Source organism: Lycorma delicatula, chromosome 10 (assembly GCF_047948215.1).
Source record: "Lycorma delicatula isolate Av1 chromosome 10, ASM4794821v1, whole genome shotgun sequence".
Classification (NCBI taxonomy): Eukaryota; Metazoa; Arthropoda; class Insecta; order Hemiptera; family Fulgoridae; genus Lycorma; species Lycorma delicatula.
The window spans coordinates 79,420,895-79,440,975 of NC_134464.1; the positions used below are offsets into that span (position 1 = coordinate 79,420,895).

Consider the following 20,081-nt stretch of genomic DNA (forward strand, 5'->3'; position numbering starts at 1 on the left):
TTTAAAGGAAACCAACCCGAAACGTTCAAAATTAAGAGTAAGTTTGTCAAGGCAACAAATTTTAATACAATTTTGTTTAAAGCACTATTAGAAAAGATAATTAGGGAATGGCGTAAACAATACAAAGAAAAGGAAATTGATAAAGTAAGTTTAGGACCCAAAAAAAAAGCCTGTCGATTGATTACTTGGCATTTTCAGATGATCTCGCAATTCTAGCAGAAGATTAAAAACAATCAAAAACAGATAAACCATTAAAGGAAATCGCTGAAAACACTAGGCCTACAGATATCTTTTGAAAATCAGATATCATTACAAACATAAAAAATCAGTGGCAATAAATGCATCAGAAGGGTGGATTTCCAATTTTAGTTAAAAAAGAAAGGATGTAGCACTGCTGTGTAAGGATTTTTGAAAATAATAATATTTTCGGTGTATTTTATTTTATTTCATGTTATGATAATACCTTGTGTTCTTTTATAATGCCGCGAGGTACTGAGATTTGTTCCAATAAATACATTATACTTCATCACTTCATCACATTATACTATATCACTGGGAAACCAGTTCGCACCTGATAGTGCTCGTAAAGGTCAATTTTGGCTTTTTATCATGTACCCTTCAATCTAAAACATGAAACCTTGAAAATGTACCCAAAATTCCCTTTTTTGACTGTAAAACCGGTTTCTGTGAACTGATTCGCTTGAAAATCAGTAGGGCTCAATTCCCGGTAGTTTATATCACCCTTCCAAGTTTCGACAAAATCGGTTAAGATTTGCGCCCATTAGAGAGAAAGATTAATCTTATACATGCATATGTATATAAGCATTATAGAATTATGTTCAGGAGACTCCAAAACATAAAGAAAAGTTGGTCCTCCTACGCATGACTTCCCCTTGGAAAATCTGACCAGGCGCAGTAGTGATTTCTACAGTTTCTTTGAATATCGGCTAAAAATGCACCCAAACTTAGCATAAGATACGTAAACAACGAGAAGAACTGAACCTTCAAATATCTTGGAAAGATAATACAGCCCAATGGACTAGACAAAGAAGTCAATAAAACCAGGATCACAAAACAAACAAAAGCTTATGAAATGACTAGAAATAGATATAACAAGAAATCAATCTCAAGACTAGAAAATTTAAGGCATTGCACAACAATGTTGTTGAACTACTCCCGAGGAACTACACATGGCCGAATGCACAACCTTAAATTAGGAAGACGCAAACAAACTTGAGAACAGAAAGAAAAAGACTGAAAAAAAAATTATGACTCGGAAAAGCAGAAGTTGTCGGAAACTACGAAAAAACTGTGAACTTTACGGAAGGTATAAAAAATATCAGAGCGATTAGGAAAGGTAACCTTCTACTTGCCTTAGGGTACTTGATGAGAATGGACGAAATGAAATAGACAAACCAAGGAAATCTTTCACCGATGAAACTACAGAAGGTACCTACTACTAAGTAGTTCGGACAGACCTTCTTTGACAGAAGATCTAAAAGAAGAAAAAGTAGAAACACATAAAATCCGAGAAAGAAACACTTACGGAAAAAACTCAAACATGTGAAGGATTCCCAAAGTAAATAACATGAACAGAATGGACCCACCAAAAGCGAGAATACTCATGCAAAACGAAAAAGTATTGGGAAAAGAAAAGAGATGCCAATAAGTCAAACTAATAATTGTGATCCGACTGTGATTAGTGTCGATTCAAAAAAAAAAGCTATTTAATTACAAGCGCAAAAATCCAGATCGCAACAAAAAAATTATTGATACCTTAACAAAAGTAAAGATGTAATCAATTATAGTTATGTATTACAGCTGTTCATATTGAAAAACGTTTATAACATAAACCTCAATTTAGGCGATGATTATTTTGAACAACACAGTTTCTCCTATTATTAATGGGGAAAATATCAACAAAAAAAAAAAATTGTAATTCGTCTCTTTGTAATTGTAATTGTCACTTTTTATTTCACATGAACGTAGATAATTTACACGGAAATAAATGCACATAATACTGTTAATAGTAACAGCCGATTAGCTGTTATTAGTCATATATTATTAATTTTATGGAACGTTTTTCCGACGTTATTTGATCCATCGGCATTTCGTAATCTAGATTCATTAAGAAAATAATTCTTTTTGTCTAACTTATTTTAAAAGATTTTTTAATTTTAAAAAAAACCTTATATAGGAATAAAAAAACGGTGAGAAATCTAAATCCAGTTATATAACTAAAACCCACCGGGTTGGTCTAGTGGTGAACGCGTCTTCCCAAATCAGCTGATTTGGAAGTCGAGAGTTCCAGCGTTCAAGTCCTAGTAAAGCCAGTTATTTTTACACGGACTTGAATACTAGATCGTGGATACCGGTGTTCTTTGGTGGTTGGGTTTCAATTAACCACACCAAAGGTACACACATCTCAGGTATGGTCGAACTGAGAATGTACAAGACTACACTTCATTTTCACTCACTCATACATATCATCCTCATTCATCCTCTGAAGTATTATCTAACCGGTAGTTACCGCAGGCTACAGGAAAAAGAAAGGATAAGATATATAACTAAAGTTCGAAGTCGAGAGTTCCAAAGTTCAAATATTAGTAAAGGCTGTTACTTTTATAGGGATTTGAATACTAGATCGTGGATACCGGTTTTCTTCGGTGGTTGGATTTCAATTAACCACGCATCTCGAGAATGGTCGACTGGGACTGTACAAGATTACACTTCATTTACATTCATACATATCATCCTCTGAAGAAATACCTTACGGTGAGAAAAGAAAAAAAAGATATGTAACTTTTACTTTATACAGGTAAAAGTAAGTTTGACCCCAAAAATACAAGCTGAAATATATTTTTTTCCACACGTTTTTTGATATATTTAAGATGGGAGACGAATGAGGTATGATGTGTTAATCTGTATTGCACCTAGATAATCTTTCTGCTTAGGTGTTAACGAGATGATCACTCAAACAAATATGTGGTTCAATCAAATACAGTAGTTTGAATAGTCAATAATAAAATACAATCTGCTTTTATTGAGGCAAAAACAAAGAATTTAAGTTATTTTTTAAATAAAACATACAGACTTGCAATATCTACGATTTAAAATTGTTTTATTAATTCTAGATTCTTCTTAGTTTAAAAATAGAATAAACCTAAGAAAATAAAACTTAACTTTCAATTTCTAAAATGTTTAAAATTTTCAAAATCTACATGATTATCGACGATAAACACGTAGTAATCTAGGTCTTCGGTATTAACAGATAGTGCTAGAAAATATGATGATCGACTCACGAAAAAGCCTTTTTCCTATTTTTTTAGCTCGGATAACATATATTCGTTTTAAAAAACTAAGAGTTAAAAATTCACAATTAAAAACTAAAACATTTTTAAAAACAATTAAAATCAATCTTAAAATGAAAAAAAAAAGTGTAGCGTATGCTAAAGATGACAATGCCGACAAAATCCTTACTCAAAATAATGATTGTGATACCAATTTCAATTCATAAGTGAAACCTCTTTCATTTATGAATTGAAGAAAAACAAAAAAAATTTTTATAACTAAGTTTTAACCTAATACGAATTTCTGCTCCGAGCGTTTTCTCATTTTCCTCGCCCAATTCGGACATCTATGGACAAAAGTTTTTCACTTTCGCATTTTTCAAATGAAGCATATATCAACCACGATGGTTATTAATTTTACATTAAATAACCTAAAATGTTTATTTTGATAAATTAAATAAGAATATATGGGCAGTAAGTTACAATGATGAATTGTATAAGTGGTATTTAAAAGGAGAAATTCTTTTAAAATATCTGCTATCAAGTGAAAAAGGGATAACTGTGGTCCACGGCTAGTAAAATAACGTGCCGGCAATCATTTTCATGCTAGAGTTACAGTGTATCCCCTGTAATGGAACTACATATGTATATATATATATATATATATATCCTTTTTTTTTTTTTTTACAAAACACCATTCCTAGCTGAAAATTATACCTTGAAAAATTGCTGATAATTGGAAAAGCGCTGATCCGTAAACACCCAAATTTGACGATAAAAAAGATAAATGTGTTAGGATGGTAATAAAATATACTTTTAAATTCAAACACGTCACACAATAAAAAGTTTGAATAAAGAGAAAGATTAATCAAAGGAGACTTCGCTTAATTTACCATCAATTTTTACCAAAAAACGATTGTTCAGAAAAATTATAGAAGAAACAAAATTATATCGGTGAGTAAAATAAGACATTTACGATTTTTTAACATTGTAACAGGATCAGTATAACGGACGAAGGTAACGATTTCTACCAATTAAGAAAAAATGAGAAAATAATGAAAAGAATCCAAAAGGAAATAAAAGGGATTCTTTTTTCAGGTTAACAGGTCCGTTTAACAATCTGTCGTTGGTAATACAGACAATGACACTCTAAAAGCTGTTGTTCGACCAGAAAGGTTACCGGACCGGAATAAAAATGTATGGGAAAACTTAAGGGCACAGATGATGACAATTATTACGCTTTAGCAGTTAAGGGATGAGGCGGGTACTGGTTCTACAGGCAGGGGATATAAATACTGCCAAGAACCAACGGAGAGTGTCGGTACTTCTGCGAGGCCGTGTTCAACGCGGTTGCGGTGACGGCGATATCAGTAGGCGTGTGGTAACAGCGAGTGAGGAGTAGGTCACGAGTATTCCAGCGTGGACAGTGGATGAATACATGAAGTTGTTCGGCGAGTTATTTGTAAACAGTAGTGAAAATGAAAGTATTCTACTCATTCGTAAGTGTAGGGTAATTCCAATGTAAACAGTAAAAGTACTAAATATTTGCAGAAAGTGAATTGTATAAACTTTAAACCGTTCCATTGTTTCCGTGATGTTAATGGAATCTTGTCCTTTTTATTTGAATGGCTAGAAATAATATACAACATATAACGTACTATTTTGTATATTATATGTTGTAAATTATGTATTGTTATTGTAATTATTATTTTTATTATTTATTTTGTTTGTATGACTGTAGAATAATAAATAGTATTTATAAGAAATTTTTATCTGTTAGTCTCTCAATATCCCGGTCGAACCGCGAACACGCGACAATATGTACGTACAGTATATTGGCAAGTATACAATTTTTACGTCCTCTTTACCGGACACAAATATTAACAGATTCTGATGAAATTTGGTGGGGTGATATAATCCTATTAGGAATGGAGCCCAATTAAATTCAACTAAATTACAATCCCAACAAAATTACACTTAGAGAAAAAAAATTGTTACCTGGACTTAAAGTGGAAATGGTAAACGGGCTTATTATTAACGTAAAAAAATGAATGCGTGTGTGGAGGTGCCGGAGCGGTGATTTGGGGGGTTGAAGAAAAATGTTCCCAATACAAAAGTTGTAGATCATGCAAAGATATACAACTTTTGTAGAGGTTACTTAACATAACCCCAAATTTCCGAGAAAAATGCAAAAAACTATTTTTTAGTTTTTTAGTTTTCATTTCCGCAAAAAAAAAATTATTTTGACGAAACTTGGTGAACCTTGCTGTATTAAATAATCACAAATTTTTTTGACGTCAACTTACGGCGGAAATCGCAATAATACCATTTTTCACCCGTTTTCAACCCCCCATATCAACTTTCCACCACCCTCGCTCAAGCATTTATTTATTTGTTGCGTTTATTATAAGCCCCTTTACCATTTTCACTAATAAAAGTCCAGGTAACAATTTTTTACTTATAAATGAGTTATTTCGATCGGTCTAAATTGATTTTCAAGCGAATCGTTTCACAGGAACCGGATTTAGAACCAAAAAACGGTGTTTTCGGTATATTTTCAGAATTTTTCGTTTTATTACTATGAACTATTAAATCAAGCACTTGATTTAATCGTGATTATATTTATTTAATCATCATTATAACGATTTAGTAAATTCTGGTTTTTATAATTTAACTGTCTATCCTCTTTATTTGTATTACTATTCTCCATGTTATATCTATTTATTGTCATTATTATTATTTACTTTATTTTCCATGTTTCTGGAGTAATAAATTGTATATATAAGAAATTTTTAGTTTGTTAGTTTCTCAATATCCTAGTCGAGCCGCGAACATATGACAATATTATTATGAAGAGAATTATTAAACAGCAAATTATCAGCAAAAGTAATACCGTGGCATATCTACTGATATTTTATTGTTTATTGTGTTATTTCAATACAGTTTATTAACAGTCTATTGTTTCACACATCCTTACACCTCATTTCATTTCACCTTTTGTCTTGTTATCTCCTGTTTGTTTCCTTAACAAAAAATTATTATTCGAGGTCATTTTTTATTAATAGTTCTTTAAATATTTAAATTTATTTATAATTAAATTACTAACTGAATTATTTAATAATAAAAAGAAACCCTTTACGCGTCTTTAAAATGAACCTACAGCGACTTTATTTGGAAAAAGAAATCAAATAGAAGTCGTAATATTTTAGAAACAACATAAAAGACGGTTACGACAGCTATAACCGGTAAATTATTCAATAAGAATAAAAAGGATGACATAAACAGAAAAAGAAAGCGACTGAAAATCCTAAGGGGATACTCGAGTGTCGAGCCCGGTACCATCGACCGAAAATAATACCCATAAGCCCTTACGTGCTGAAACGACTTATACGATCACCGTAGTCTATAAAAAAGAGCTAGAAGTTCCCGTAAAATATAATTATCCTTAAGCGTATTCTTGTTTATTTTATATATTTTTCACATTCTTCGTAACTTAAATTATTATTTTTTTTTTTTGTATGAAATATATATATATTTTGTGCCAACTTTCCGAGGTACAATACTTTAGATGCAATCTCAAGCTACATTTTAAAGCCTAAAAGATTAAGCACGTACAAGGTGGTATTAAATGAAGTGAAAAAAAACCTTCCTTAGTACCCCTCGTTCTCTCATAACTCTTATATGATCGGACATGATGAAAAGAAAGACGTACAAGCCTTCTTCTGCACACTTGACTTTTGATTCTAGTCAAGTAAGACCATCTTATCTTTTTCTTCTTCTTTCTTCCAATAACAGCCTTACGTGCTTTTATCACTCTTCCTTTTATCTTAAGCGTAATTATGTCTGAAGTGTAATATAAACGAATGCTAACCTAACATCAAGAACAGATAGAGAATTAAAATAAGAATTTTTTTATTTATAAATACACGTGCAAAAAACCTTCGCTTTCCGATTTATCTGTCTTTTTTAAATAAATATATTTAAACAACGGATTCAAATAATTTAGAAAAAACCTTTTGTACATGTTTAATTCAAAATTCGACTTTACAAAATAATTCATTCTCAAAAATAAGATAATTTTACATTTTATTATTAAAAAGAATTAAAATCTCAAAATTGCGACTACTTTTTAAAATTATTAAAGTATCTACAATTTCCAGAAGTTTTTCTTTTTCAAAGTTCTCAACTTTGAAAAAGTAAAAATATTTCACTATTTAAATAATCAAATTTACGGAAGTTAAAACTTTTTGATGCTCAAATTCCAACACAATGAAAAATTTAGTCTACTTTTTTTCTAATATTATAAATATACAACAAGTAAAACGCTGGTTAACCGAACGTCTATCAATCGGACGACCGGCTATCGAGATGACATCAATGTAAAGTATCTTACCTAAGAATAAAACAATTCGTCTTCAAAATGAATACCTTTTTACATTTTTTTTCTGAATGGGTACAAAACACTTTCGCGTTATCATCGTCCGGAGCAAACATAGTACAATACTAGAAAAAAAGGATATTTTAATAATTATTAGATAGTAGTATACAGATGCACGGCTTTAAGCAACAACAATATATTCGATAGCATCATCCTATTGTTTCTTAGAATATTTGGCTGTTAGCTCCTAATTTAAATTCATGACGCAAACCCGCAAAAAACACACACACACTTCGCAAGGATGTGGTGTATCGTTAGTCGGCAGTTGTAGCGAACAAAACTAATTAAGTACCCCGAGGTACATCGGTCTGACTCATTAGGTGTCCTTGTGTAAGATTAGTTGTCCTATTCGTAAACGGCAAATAATAACCTTCTGTATACGGTTATTTCAGATTGAAGAGCTTCACGGCAGCACAGTATCCTTGATATGTAGGAATTTATTACATAATATAATAGTCCAATCACATTCTTTGAAGAATGTGTTTAATAGCATTAATAAAATCTGTAGCAGTAAAACGAGTGGTAAAAGACGGTCGGCTACATGCGTGTAACAGCGGAATCCGTATGTTCATTACCCGGGATTCCCACAAGACTAGGGATCCAGCAGAAACTCACTTGTACGTTACGACGGTTCAACTCAGCGATTGCATTTTGAATTTCGGTGACGATAGGATGTTTAGAATACAAATCTTTGGGTTCAATGCCTTACTGATGGCTTTTTATGTAATATTATGTATTTCATAATATTTATTTACTGAATAATGAAATATTTATAGTTAAATTCACTCATGAATAACATAATGTCAAATATTTATTCATTCCCTCCTAAGTGAAGACAGAGTGTATTATCGATTGTTTCCCAAAGAAAGAGAGGAAGAAAACAGAAAGACATTATTTGTTGCTTTATAATATTTATTTTATTCTACTCGTATTTATGGCGGTCACGTATATAAATTAAACAAAATACAAGTAGCACTGATGAACAGTCGCTTTAGTTCAGAGTAGCGATGTTAATTATACAACCTTTTGTACGCCAAGGTGTCACCTGCAGATATGAATATCACCTGCATTAAGGTGGATGTAACAGCACAGTAATTTCAACATTATGTTACGGTCATAAGCATTTCATTCCTTATTTTCCTCAGTAAGTCTGGCTCGGATTGATTTTTTTTATTTTTGGCAATGTTTGTGCCACTTTAGGGATAGTATTGCAACTCATGATAAGTCGCCTGAAAAAAAAAATTATATATATATATATATATATATATATATATATATATAATTAATTTTCGACTGAGTCGTCGTTGAAATTAAAAAACCTAGTCAACCACTACAAAACAGCATCGCAACAGCAACTATGAACGTTTTAAGCCAACACACTGAAAATAATTTCTTTTTTTTTTTCAGGTTTTGTCTTAAATTTTTAAAAAAGTTTAATTCAAAAGACAAAGAATATGAAATAATAAAACTATAAAAAAAAACCATCCTTTTGATATAATTAGAATTTATTTGTTTTGAGAAAAGAATTCAGCAACTGAAATAGGATAAGATTTTACGTTCCCAACTGTTACAGAACAGAGGACAACTTTAACATTGTATCAAAGATGATCCATAGAGATACAATTAAAGATACGCTTATTACAAAGAAAAAGAGGAAATGTGATTATCTCTCCAATAAAAACACAGAGTGCGTTGGTTTGTTTGTGGTATTTTCTCTCACATTTTTATTTTAGCTGGTATTGGCGGAGAGCGGACAACGTGGTGCGCGCAGCCGTTGTTAAGCGCTACCAACAAACGGAAAAACTGAACTAACAAACTATATGATAAATTGTATTGAGTACCATAAACAGTACGTTGTTTACATTAACATTTATTATACTTATTATTTTTAAGTAAAATGACTAATATTTTTTTTAATGAATATCTGTAAAATACTTAATATTCTCACAAACATGAGAGATACGAACGCGTGAAGGATCCCAGGGGCGTAGCCCCCTCGCTAGACGGTCGGGCAAGCGAAGCGAGCCCTGATCGGCTAGTGTATATTAAGAGAGTGACATATTTGATGATGCGCCTACTGCAATATTTCTTTCGTCTTTCGGGTTCCTCCCGACAATTTTTATCGGCGAATTTTTGTGATAATTTTATTAATAATAATAATTATTATTATTATTATTAATTAAATGAAATTATTAAAAAAAATTATTACATTTTAATTATTAGAAATCTTATATTTATATCATGTATATTTTAAATGACATATGTACAAAAAGTATATTAAAGTATGAATGTGATATTTATTGATATTTCATTGTACAAGCCAAAAGGTCTTCCATAATGGGCAGGAACGAATTCCGACCCTGTACTTCTTTACGTCGCAAGGAAATTCGCATAAATAGCTATCTAATAAATTTCTCGTTATGGCAATTTTTCCTCAAGGTTTATTTTTTGCTCTTCTCCAAAAACCTTTCAGTGGCCACCAGTAATTGAATCTAAAAAATTTTGAGAGCTGCTAACAGCGTCGTGTACATATCTGTTGAAGGTCGGCCACCAATCTGAAATAATCAAGGGGAACCCGGTGCGATGTAATCGATTAAAAATTACTGGCAGTAATCAATCCACACTTCGGTCAGCAACAGTAAACATAAAAAACTTGCGTGTTACGCTGCAGATCCCGCCAAAAACCCATTGATCTCGCGGTACTCTGCCGATATCTTATCTTTTAACGGACATCGACTCATCAATTTCGAATGTCATTCCGTGACCACTAAATAACACGGTTATTATTTTAACACTTTATTCGCTAATACCTCCCGCAGGTAATGATAGCTGTAGTCAATAAATGGTTAATTTTTGTAGCTCCTGTATACAAAATTTAACAAAAATTTCAAATCCATGAATATAAAAAGAATAATACGATTTTCTGTTTATTTTTCGTCTCTTTTACTTTAAAAAAACCCGATTTTTAAGAGTTTTTATTTACTATTTATTGATTGTATTTACATTCATTTTCTTAAAATTAAATTCTCTACAGTTTTTTTTCCGTATTTATAACAAAGTTACAGTATTACAAACCTAATAATAACTCGTTTTTCGACACCGTATATTATGTTTTAAATTGCATATCTTAGAAACTACTGCAGTTTAAACTCTGGGACCTGTTTTAACCTACTTCACAGCTCAAATTACGTTAAGCAACCACCAACTTTACTCATTAGTTTGGGTCATAAAGCGTTTCCAGGCCTATGTTTATATGAACTTTTTTCATTATTTTCACATGTCTTTCAGGACATGTAGAACACGTCCTGAAAGTTTCCCTATTTCTTCGTGGGACATCCTGTGTAAATAACAATATTTTGTCCAGGCTTCATGTATTTGGACAGCTGAACATTCCTTTTTTTTATAACCCCTACGTTCTCGATTATACAAAATCATCAAATCCATTTCGTGTCGGCGTTACATAATTTCTTCGCTACCAAAATAATGTAATTTTGGAACACAGGTATTTTTTCAAGTGTTATTTCGTACAAACAAAGTATATTATCGGGAACATTCAGAGAAAAAACCTAATATGATAACAATAGGAACCTAACTTACATTCTATAACTGCGAGTCCCGTTCAGTAAAAACAAATAAAAAGGAACAATCAGTTGTCAGGAATCAACACGGTGAACAAGTATAAACATTACATTTGGCTCAATATTATCAAATATAAGCTATTCTTATAATATAATATAATATAATCATATTTTTCATTCTCTCTATAATAAGCATATTTTTTACTATTATAGAAGTATAGTTTTGTAAAAGTACTGAAAATCATCACTGAACCCTCATTAATTCGTCGATAACAACAGCTGGAGGAAGAGAACCTTTTTTCTACCCTATTTATTACCTTTTCAACAAAATTTGTACTTGTGAAAAAATTTTTTTTAAAAACCATTTGTCCCCCAAGATAAATTGAAATGTAAAAATATAGATTCCTGCTAATTTTAAAAAATCTATTATTATTTAAACGGATGAATAAAGGTAAAGAATTTCAATTACAGACTACATTCAAACAAAAAAATATAGATGCAAGTATTTTTCGTTTAAAAACTAATTAATAATTTGACGCCAAAAACATCTGTTGTATCGCAAAAAAGAGAAAAATATCAATAAATATAATATTTTTAATATGTTATTTTTCAAAATAAATATTTATAATCGTATAAGTACTATTTTCAAATTTAGTCGTAGGTAATGAAACTTTTAAAAATATGAATAAAGTAAGCTATTTATTTTCAGTAAATCATTGCAAGGTGAACTATAAATTAATGAACTCTCTATATTATTCATCCTTTACAAAACATGTACGTTAGACAATCGATTAATAGGTTGTTCGTAACCCCCGAATATTTCATTTATTATAAACGAAAAACCTTTGAAGATAATAGCTATCGCACAGCTGTATAAATAATGACTGTAAATTGTATCTTTCACGAGCTTATAATTGCAATCAGTCGCATCTGGCCGAGTGATCATTATTTCAACCCTCCACAAGTTAATGAGCAATCAATGAAACAATTATCAATTGTAGAATATGTGCAGCATCATATTGTATGCACTCCTTAATAAAATCAAAGCGATATATTAATATTACGGTGTAACATCATTAGTTTAATTAATGATTCTGTATGGTGTCAAATAGAAACGCAAAAAAAAGAGATATAATTTTTTAATTATCTCGTACACAGTGTTCACACAATTGAGTCTTTAGTCCACAATCATGAGCACTGTTCTAAATACTGCAATCCATAGAATAACTTTACGTGAAAAAAAATGCACTGATTCACTAGTTAAATGATTACTTAAACTTTCTTTGTTTACTTTTTAACATATTTAATTATATAATGTTTTTACATTTTTGTGTCGTATTTTAATAAATGAGATGAGATGAATATGTTTTGTTATGAATGTGAGAGTGAACAATACAATAATATTATTGAAATGCATATATTAACATCACCTGTACTTGGCTAACTAAATATACAGCTAAAAAAGAAGAAAACAAGACTGTACTAAAATATATCATAAGAAATATAAATAAGTAACATATGGAGCTGAACCCAGACAGGCAGCATATCAACCAACACAGTTCCACAAAAATGTTTGTTACGGTCTGATTTATTAGAACAAGAATAAAAAGAATGAAAGATTAATTGAAAATCATTCAGTGAAAAGTCTCAAGATTATTTTAATTTTTACAGGCATTTGTACCAAATATATTCTCGATTTTCTACTAGAGTGTTCTTTTTAAGCGGGGTAGGATTACGCTGAATAAGGAAACCAGTTATTAGATTACACAAATTCCAAATAAAATCCAAAATACATACACACCATAGAGTACTGACTAAAGTAAAATAATACAGCTCACTATTATATAGAGTCCTTTTTTTTTGTTTACGATAACCGCCAAAACTACTTAACCAATCATTACGAAATTTTAATTCTTAAAGTACTTAGTAGTTTTCTTATCACCCCCGGAATGTTTACCGCCGTTCAAACCTCACCAATCTTGCTAATAAATATAAATCATAAATAAACAAATTATAAAAAAATAAACTAGAACTTCTTTTATTAAATTTAATGTCGTTTATATCAATTGTTCAGTGTCTACATCAGTCGTCTATCGAAACATAGACTTCTTCAAATATAAATGATTTACAAAATTTCTAACAAAACCAGGTAAATGTTAATAACGGGGATTTAGAACAATTTTTTTTTTTTTTAAAGGGAACATTTGTAATTATTTTTAGCAAGCGTTAACTGTATTTAATTAAAAAAATATATAAATAAATCCCAGAAGGTGATATTTTATAATGGGTTCCAACATGTTTTTTTGACAAATTTAATATTAAATTCATGCATGCATCGTTTGAAAATTTAAAACGAAAAAAACTGACAGCAAAATTTTAATATTTTCCTGGCATTGGTTATTTATTCTTATATAGTGGAAAAATAATTATACAAGTGCATAAAAAAAAAATTACCTAAGATTCCTTTTTTGGGGTTGGGGTAATTTATAATGAAATTTTATTGCAATATTATTACTAAATGTTTATTACCATAGATTAAAATAAACTTTTGAAAAATTCAAAAATCATTATTTTTAAACTTACTTTGATCGGTTTCCCCACCCCAATATTGTCCCAAAGATTTTTTTTTTTTTTTGTTCGCTTGCACAACTACTACGCCTAGGAAGACAAAAAAAATTATGTTAAATAATATACAATTAATAAAAAGATAGGTTTTTTGGGGGGGAAAGGGGAAATTTTGGGGCAATTTTTTTTTTTTAAATGGTAAGATAAGAATGCACGAATGTACTAAGCTTAATATAAAGCGGGGTTATGTTTGCAAAATTTTGAAAAAATTGACCCCCAGCCACTGGAGATAGTGACTCCAAAACGTTTATCAATAAATTGCCTAAAATGTACGAGTCTATGTACAAAGTTTCATCAAAATTCATAAGATTAATATCTTATGATCGACCACAAACTAACCCTCAGTAAACGCGTTCAATATGAATAGAAATACTACACTAAAGCATCTCAAAAAAAAAAAAAAAAAAAAACAGAAACGAAGATATGAGTTGAGTAACAGTCGATAATAAATTTGAAATGGCACTCAAATAAAAACCGATCTTCTGATAATTACGACTTGATTATTGAGTTTCACGTGATTAAAACTTTTATACGGTAAGTATGCAAGTTTAAGAAATGAAATTTAAGATTACGTTCATCTGTTGAATCCTCTTGGCCTGATATGGATTGGAATACAATTTCTAAAACCAATAAAAATTCTTAATGTAAATTAAGATTATAAATTTAAAATTTATTTTCAGTTACGTCAAAATGAAATATATAAATAATTTGAAAATAAACCAGCATTTCATCCTCATGTTTTATTTGATATGTGTTCACGAACCAGTACACAAAATTCCTGGTATAATTTAATAATCGCTCATTTTTACGGACTTCTCAAGAAAAATACAATATTACTTTAGGTCGTATGATGGGAGTGGTGGAGTGAAAATGAATTTTCTTTACGTTTTCAGTATGAGGAGTACGAAAATACCACATACCTATAATCGGGTGTCCTTATATATATGCCAAAGTAAAATCTTATGGCTCGAAAATCTCCAAACTATTGATCAATTTCATTAAAATTTAGATATGCTGTAGTAGTATATCTGAAGTTGTGCATGTGAAAATTTGATGAAATTTTTTGAGTCTCTTTTTTTCATTTACGCTCAATTTACGGTTAAAAAAAGTTTGAGGTTATGTTGACTGTATTTATAGTTTTCATACGGACTTATGCAGTCATAGTGGTGAGTGAGTTAAACGGTATTTTATTATAAAGCTTTTTTGACGTGATACTATTATTTATCGATTAAAGGGTTTCTTTTTTAATTTGATTAAAATGAATTGATAATTCTTCAAAAAGAAACAAAATAAAACAGCAAAAAGTTGGTCTTCTTGCGCAGAACTGCGCAAGAAATAAACCAGCAATTGCGACTCCTCCGGAGTAGGGGTCGCATTGCTTCCTCCTTATAGTTAGTGTCCCGTTGTGGCGTATTCCTGCTAGACTATGAAGCGTTAGAACCGAAAGGACTTCAGTAGACGGTCTGAAGGGGAATTACGTCGGGAAGACAGGCTTCATAAGCCTAGCCTTCCGCAGTCGGCCCATAAAATGGGTTCGATAACGCTGGTTCAACAACGGATTGGAATGCAACTAAATCCGTCTTAAAATCACTAAATAATAAACAAAACTTGAAAAATTAGACCCGCCATTTAAAAATAACCCTTTTAAAAACACGCGCGATTAGAATCATCCAGCAGCAAGGGACTCTGTCCAGGTTCTGCGATAAGTAGGGAGAAATAAACTCCCGCCAACTTTGCATTCCATTCCATTCCACTGCGCAAGAATGTTTTTTAAATGAGGTTTGTTTAAAAAAAAAAGATTACAATTAAATTACACGAATAAACATGGGATTAATGAATTTGGGTAAGGCGATTCTTGTATACAGGACACAATCTCTTTCGAGATTGGTACATTTGCTGAAAACTTCACGAAAAGCTTATAAAGGTCAATTATAAAAAGATTTGAAGAAATCTCCCTCATCTTCCCTTTTTATTTAATTATAAACCCTCCCCATCATCAAAAATGAAAATTATTATATATATTTTCAATTTTTCGACTATTTAATTATCAGAGTTATTTTCGATATAATAATTGAAAAAAAAAAACAGAGCAGAAGCTGGAAGGGGCACAATCTTCTCTTGGATAAGGGGCGGCCGAGGGTAATTTAAAAGAAATCTGTTAAAACTAATTCGGTTGAAACACATGTAAATCACGTGACATACTTGTCAGAGACACTTCCTATAATTGTAACGATGTTTATTGAGTCACTATGATGACTATTCTACACACTATATATTTATTTACATATATAAATTTGATCTGAAAAATCGATTGGTTCTATAACAAGAAAATACGTGCACGCACAAACACAAAATCATCTGAGAAAAATTTACAGATTACTGACAATTAACTACTATTTCTTCTTATTTTTATTTACCATTTTCGAGGAAGTTCCATTTTTGAAGAGCCCATGAATATAAGACACTTCTCGTGACCGTGAGTTAAAACTGAACCTGGAGGAGATTATTACCTGAAAAGAAAAAAAAGTTAAGATATTTCACAAAAAAAAAACAAAGTAATTCAAATTTAGATTCATTCATTTAAAATTATTCTTTACCTAACAACAGAATTATTAATTCATTATTTGCAAACCCCAAGTAACGTCGATTTCTGATTTTCTAGTATAATACGCCACATCTTTCATCAATAAAATACGCCATATAACTAACAATAATTGTGCGCAAATTATCCAAAAGGTCAAAAACTAGATAAAAAAGAAAAATTAGAAATCTAAAACTATCAGGCTGGATGAATATAAACAAATATTAGAGATAGCTAACCTTGCTCTACCATTCAAGTAAGTAGAAGAATAAAAATTTAAATTAACAAAATATATATAGATTAGTATGATTTAAATGTAAGAATCTACTCCAAATAAAATAAAATAAAATTAATTTAGATATGTATTGAATATTAATTTAAATGTAATAATAAATATATTAATGTAATAATAAATATATTATTACATTTATTTAAATATTTATTAATTTAATATTAAATTTGAAAAAAATCTCTGAAAATCCAGGAAGAGAATTGTCTACATCAAATTGACCCTGAGCATAATAAACGTAATACGCTGGGAATAAGGAAATCAGTTGATTGTGTCAAACGAAAACGGAAATGTATTGGAATGTGTACGAATAACATTACGAAAGATAACAACAGATTTTCACTACTTTTTAAATACTTTAATGTGAATTTTGTACATACGTATAAAAACTTTGTAACATATTTATCACTATGGATATCTCTTTTTAAATAAATTTCAAACGAAAAATTATCAGACACTTATTTACGGGTACATATTACTTCATACTAATTTATTAGTATAATAATTTCATTTCTAAAATTGATATAGTCTATTCGTCATGGGTTGTATAATACCTGTTTGCATTATTATTATTATCATCCCACATTTTCATAGCTTTTAGTTTTGCCGGTGACATTCCTTAAACTCGGAATAATTTATAACAACGAGATAAGGCTTGCTATTGTTGACTAAGCGCCTTCCGGGCAACATGGCATTTGTCAATTATCACGCTCCTTTGCATTAGCGTGTGGTCTACCACTGCATCTTCAGTTTTTCAAGACTGTTGTGCAAAGAAGATGATAGGTATTATTCCCTTCGCAAATATAATTATTGGGATTATATAAACTTCTTTTTGATTCCACATTTCTTTAATTTCAAAAGCAAGATCTGTATATTTCTCATTGTGCTTAGTGTTGATGTTGTTACTTGATGGGATGGCTACGTCTATTAGGTAGGTTACGTTATCAATTTTATCAACTACTACTATATCTGGCTTATTACAATCTTGCTGTTACAATTCCCTGGTTCTAGAAAGTTTTTGCGTTGTTGTTCTCCAAAAAGGAGGCTGGCTTATAAGTATAATAGGGCCCTTTTTGAAACTCTAACTTGTATCTATTGCAGAGTTCTATGGATACAATTTTGGCTACGTTGTTGGGCCTCCTGGTGTACTCCGTCAGAGCTAGAATCGGACAGCCAGTGATTATACGGTCTATTGTTTCATTGTGTTGCACACATAGCCTACATTTGTTGTTGATATTTTCTTTAAGAATAACTCTTTTAAAATATCTTGATGCTACTACTTGATCCTGTATGCTACATATAAACCCCTCCATCTCAGAATGTAACTTTCCTTGCACAACCCAATTATTTGAAGCTGCTTTGTCGACTCCTTCCTGCTCTAGAAGGTGCCTATATCTCCCACGCAGCTCTTTTCTTCCCCAATCTAGAACTTTATCTGCATCGCTCTCTTTCTTATGTTCTACGTTGTTAGTCCTGTTGGCTAGGTTTAAAGGCGTATAGTTTTTGTCTGCCACTACGATGGCCTGATAGAAGGGGTGTTGCCTGCTATGGAAGTAATCCCTTAAGTTTTCGTTCTGGCCGTAGCATAGATTTTTAATATCGAGTACTCCTCTCCCACCTTCCTTTCTCGGGAGCGTAAATATTTCTTTTGACCTATTATTATTATTATTATTATTATACTACTATTAATGTTTTTTAATCAATTTTTCGATAATAGGATATGACTTATTGCAAAAGGGAACACTAATACTGGGTAGACTATAATCTATAACCGAACACAACAGGAAACTGAAACATAAAAAATCCTTGTGATACAGTTATAAAGTACACTTTCCATCAATTTTTAACGAATACAGTGATTTAATTTTTTTTTAATTCTTTAAATAATATATTCATAAAGTATCATTCGTAAAATTTTAAAAAACGTAAACATAGATGCGCAGTAATTCGAACCGTGATGTCTAAAGTAGTGCTTGCAATCTAATTAGTGTAGCGGAGGGGATACCTACACGAAGTTCTACCTAGCAATCCATCCGCATCCTGCGCGTCGACTGAGCGTACTAAACTTTGATGAGATAAAAATTTTGAAGACGTTTATTAAAAAATAGTCAAGTAAACATAATTTAAACACACTGTGTTAATTGAGGATATAGAAAGTTCATCGTATTTTTTATCATTTAAAAACATAAAACATAATAAATTCCGTAAATAAAAATCTAACCTGGTTAAAATAAATAAGTCGTAACATCGATCACAATCATAATTATACAGATTTAATAAGAAAAAATGACATGAAGAAATAGAAGTAGTAATATTAATAATAACAAGGCCCCTTTTTCTTGTATAATAACTTACTGTGTTAAGTAATTTGAAAACAATTCTACAGTGTTCAAAAAGTGACGCAACCTTATTAAAGAATGTTTTCTTCTTTTGTTGCGTGTTTCAGGAAAATGGGTTACACAATGCAGCAGAGAATATTCATTGTCTTCCAGTTATGCCCAGATCCAGAATGCCTTCACAGAAACGAATGGTGTAGATGCAACAAACAATTTCTTCATCAAGCGGCTATACGACAAGTTCGAAGAGAAAGGGAATGACAGATGCAGCCAAACGTGGTGGACCAAAAGTGCTAACACCAGAAAACTTGATAGATGTGCAAGCTGCATATTCTGTTAGCACTAAGAGATCTGTGTGCAAAGCCTATCTTTTTTTTTAACCTTCGGGACCACCGTTAGGTTTAGGTTCAGAAGGTAAGAATGAGATGGATGATATGTAGCGTTTGAAAATGGCATGCCTGACCAGAATTCGAACCCGGAACCTCCGGATGAAGGGCCGAGACGCTACCACTTGTGCCACGAAGGCCGGCGTGCGATACCTATTTAGCCAGTCTGGTCTCTCTGTTGGTAGTGCCCACACGGCATTGCGCAAGTTAAAGATGCATCCGAACAGAATTCATGTTTTTTACAAGTCGTTACCCGCAGATAATGGAAAACTTGTAGCTTTCTGTCAGTGGTTCATGTCATCTGTAACGATGATGGGGAAGAACTCGATGATTGGTTTCGGTCTGACAAGGGATGGTTCCTTGATGGATACGTGAATTCACAGAATTCACTCATTTTGTGTATGAAAAATCCACATCAGCTGTACGGATAAAAAGTGGGTTTTTGGAGTGCAATGTAACGTAGGCGAATCTTCATGAAATTATTTCATGGCACAGTGAACATTGAGCACTACAAGCAGGTGGTTCAGTGCAACAATTTCTAAACACTATCCCTCATGT

At 31.3% G+C, this 20,081-nt stretch overlaps 1 protein-coding gene across 2 annotated transcripts in view; it reads right to left on the bottom strand.

Moving 5' to 3' along the window:
* Positions 1 to 20,081, bottom strand: part of MCU (mitochondrial calcium uniporter) — a 770,244-nt gene that overhangs the window by 543,285 nt on the left and 206,878 nt on the right. For both annotated transcript variants that reach the window (XM_075376265.1, XM_075376264.1), the window contains exon 2: positions 16,349 to 16,441. In XM_075376265.1, coding sequence (XP_075232380.1) covers positions 16,349 to 16,441 — 93 coding nt within the window. The remainder of the gene's footprint in view (positions 1 to 16,348; positions 16,442 to 20,081) is intronic.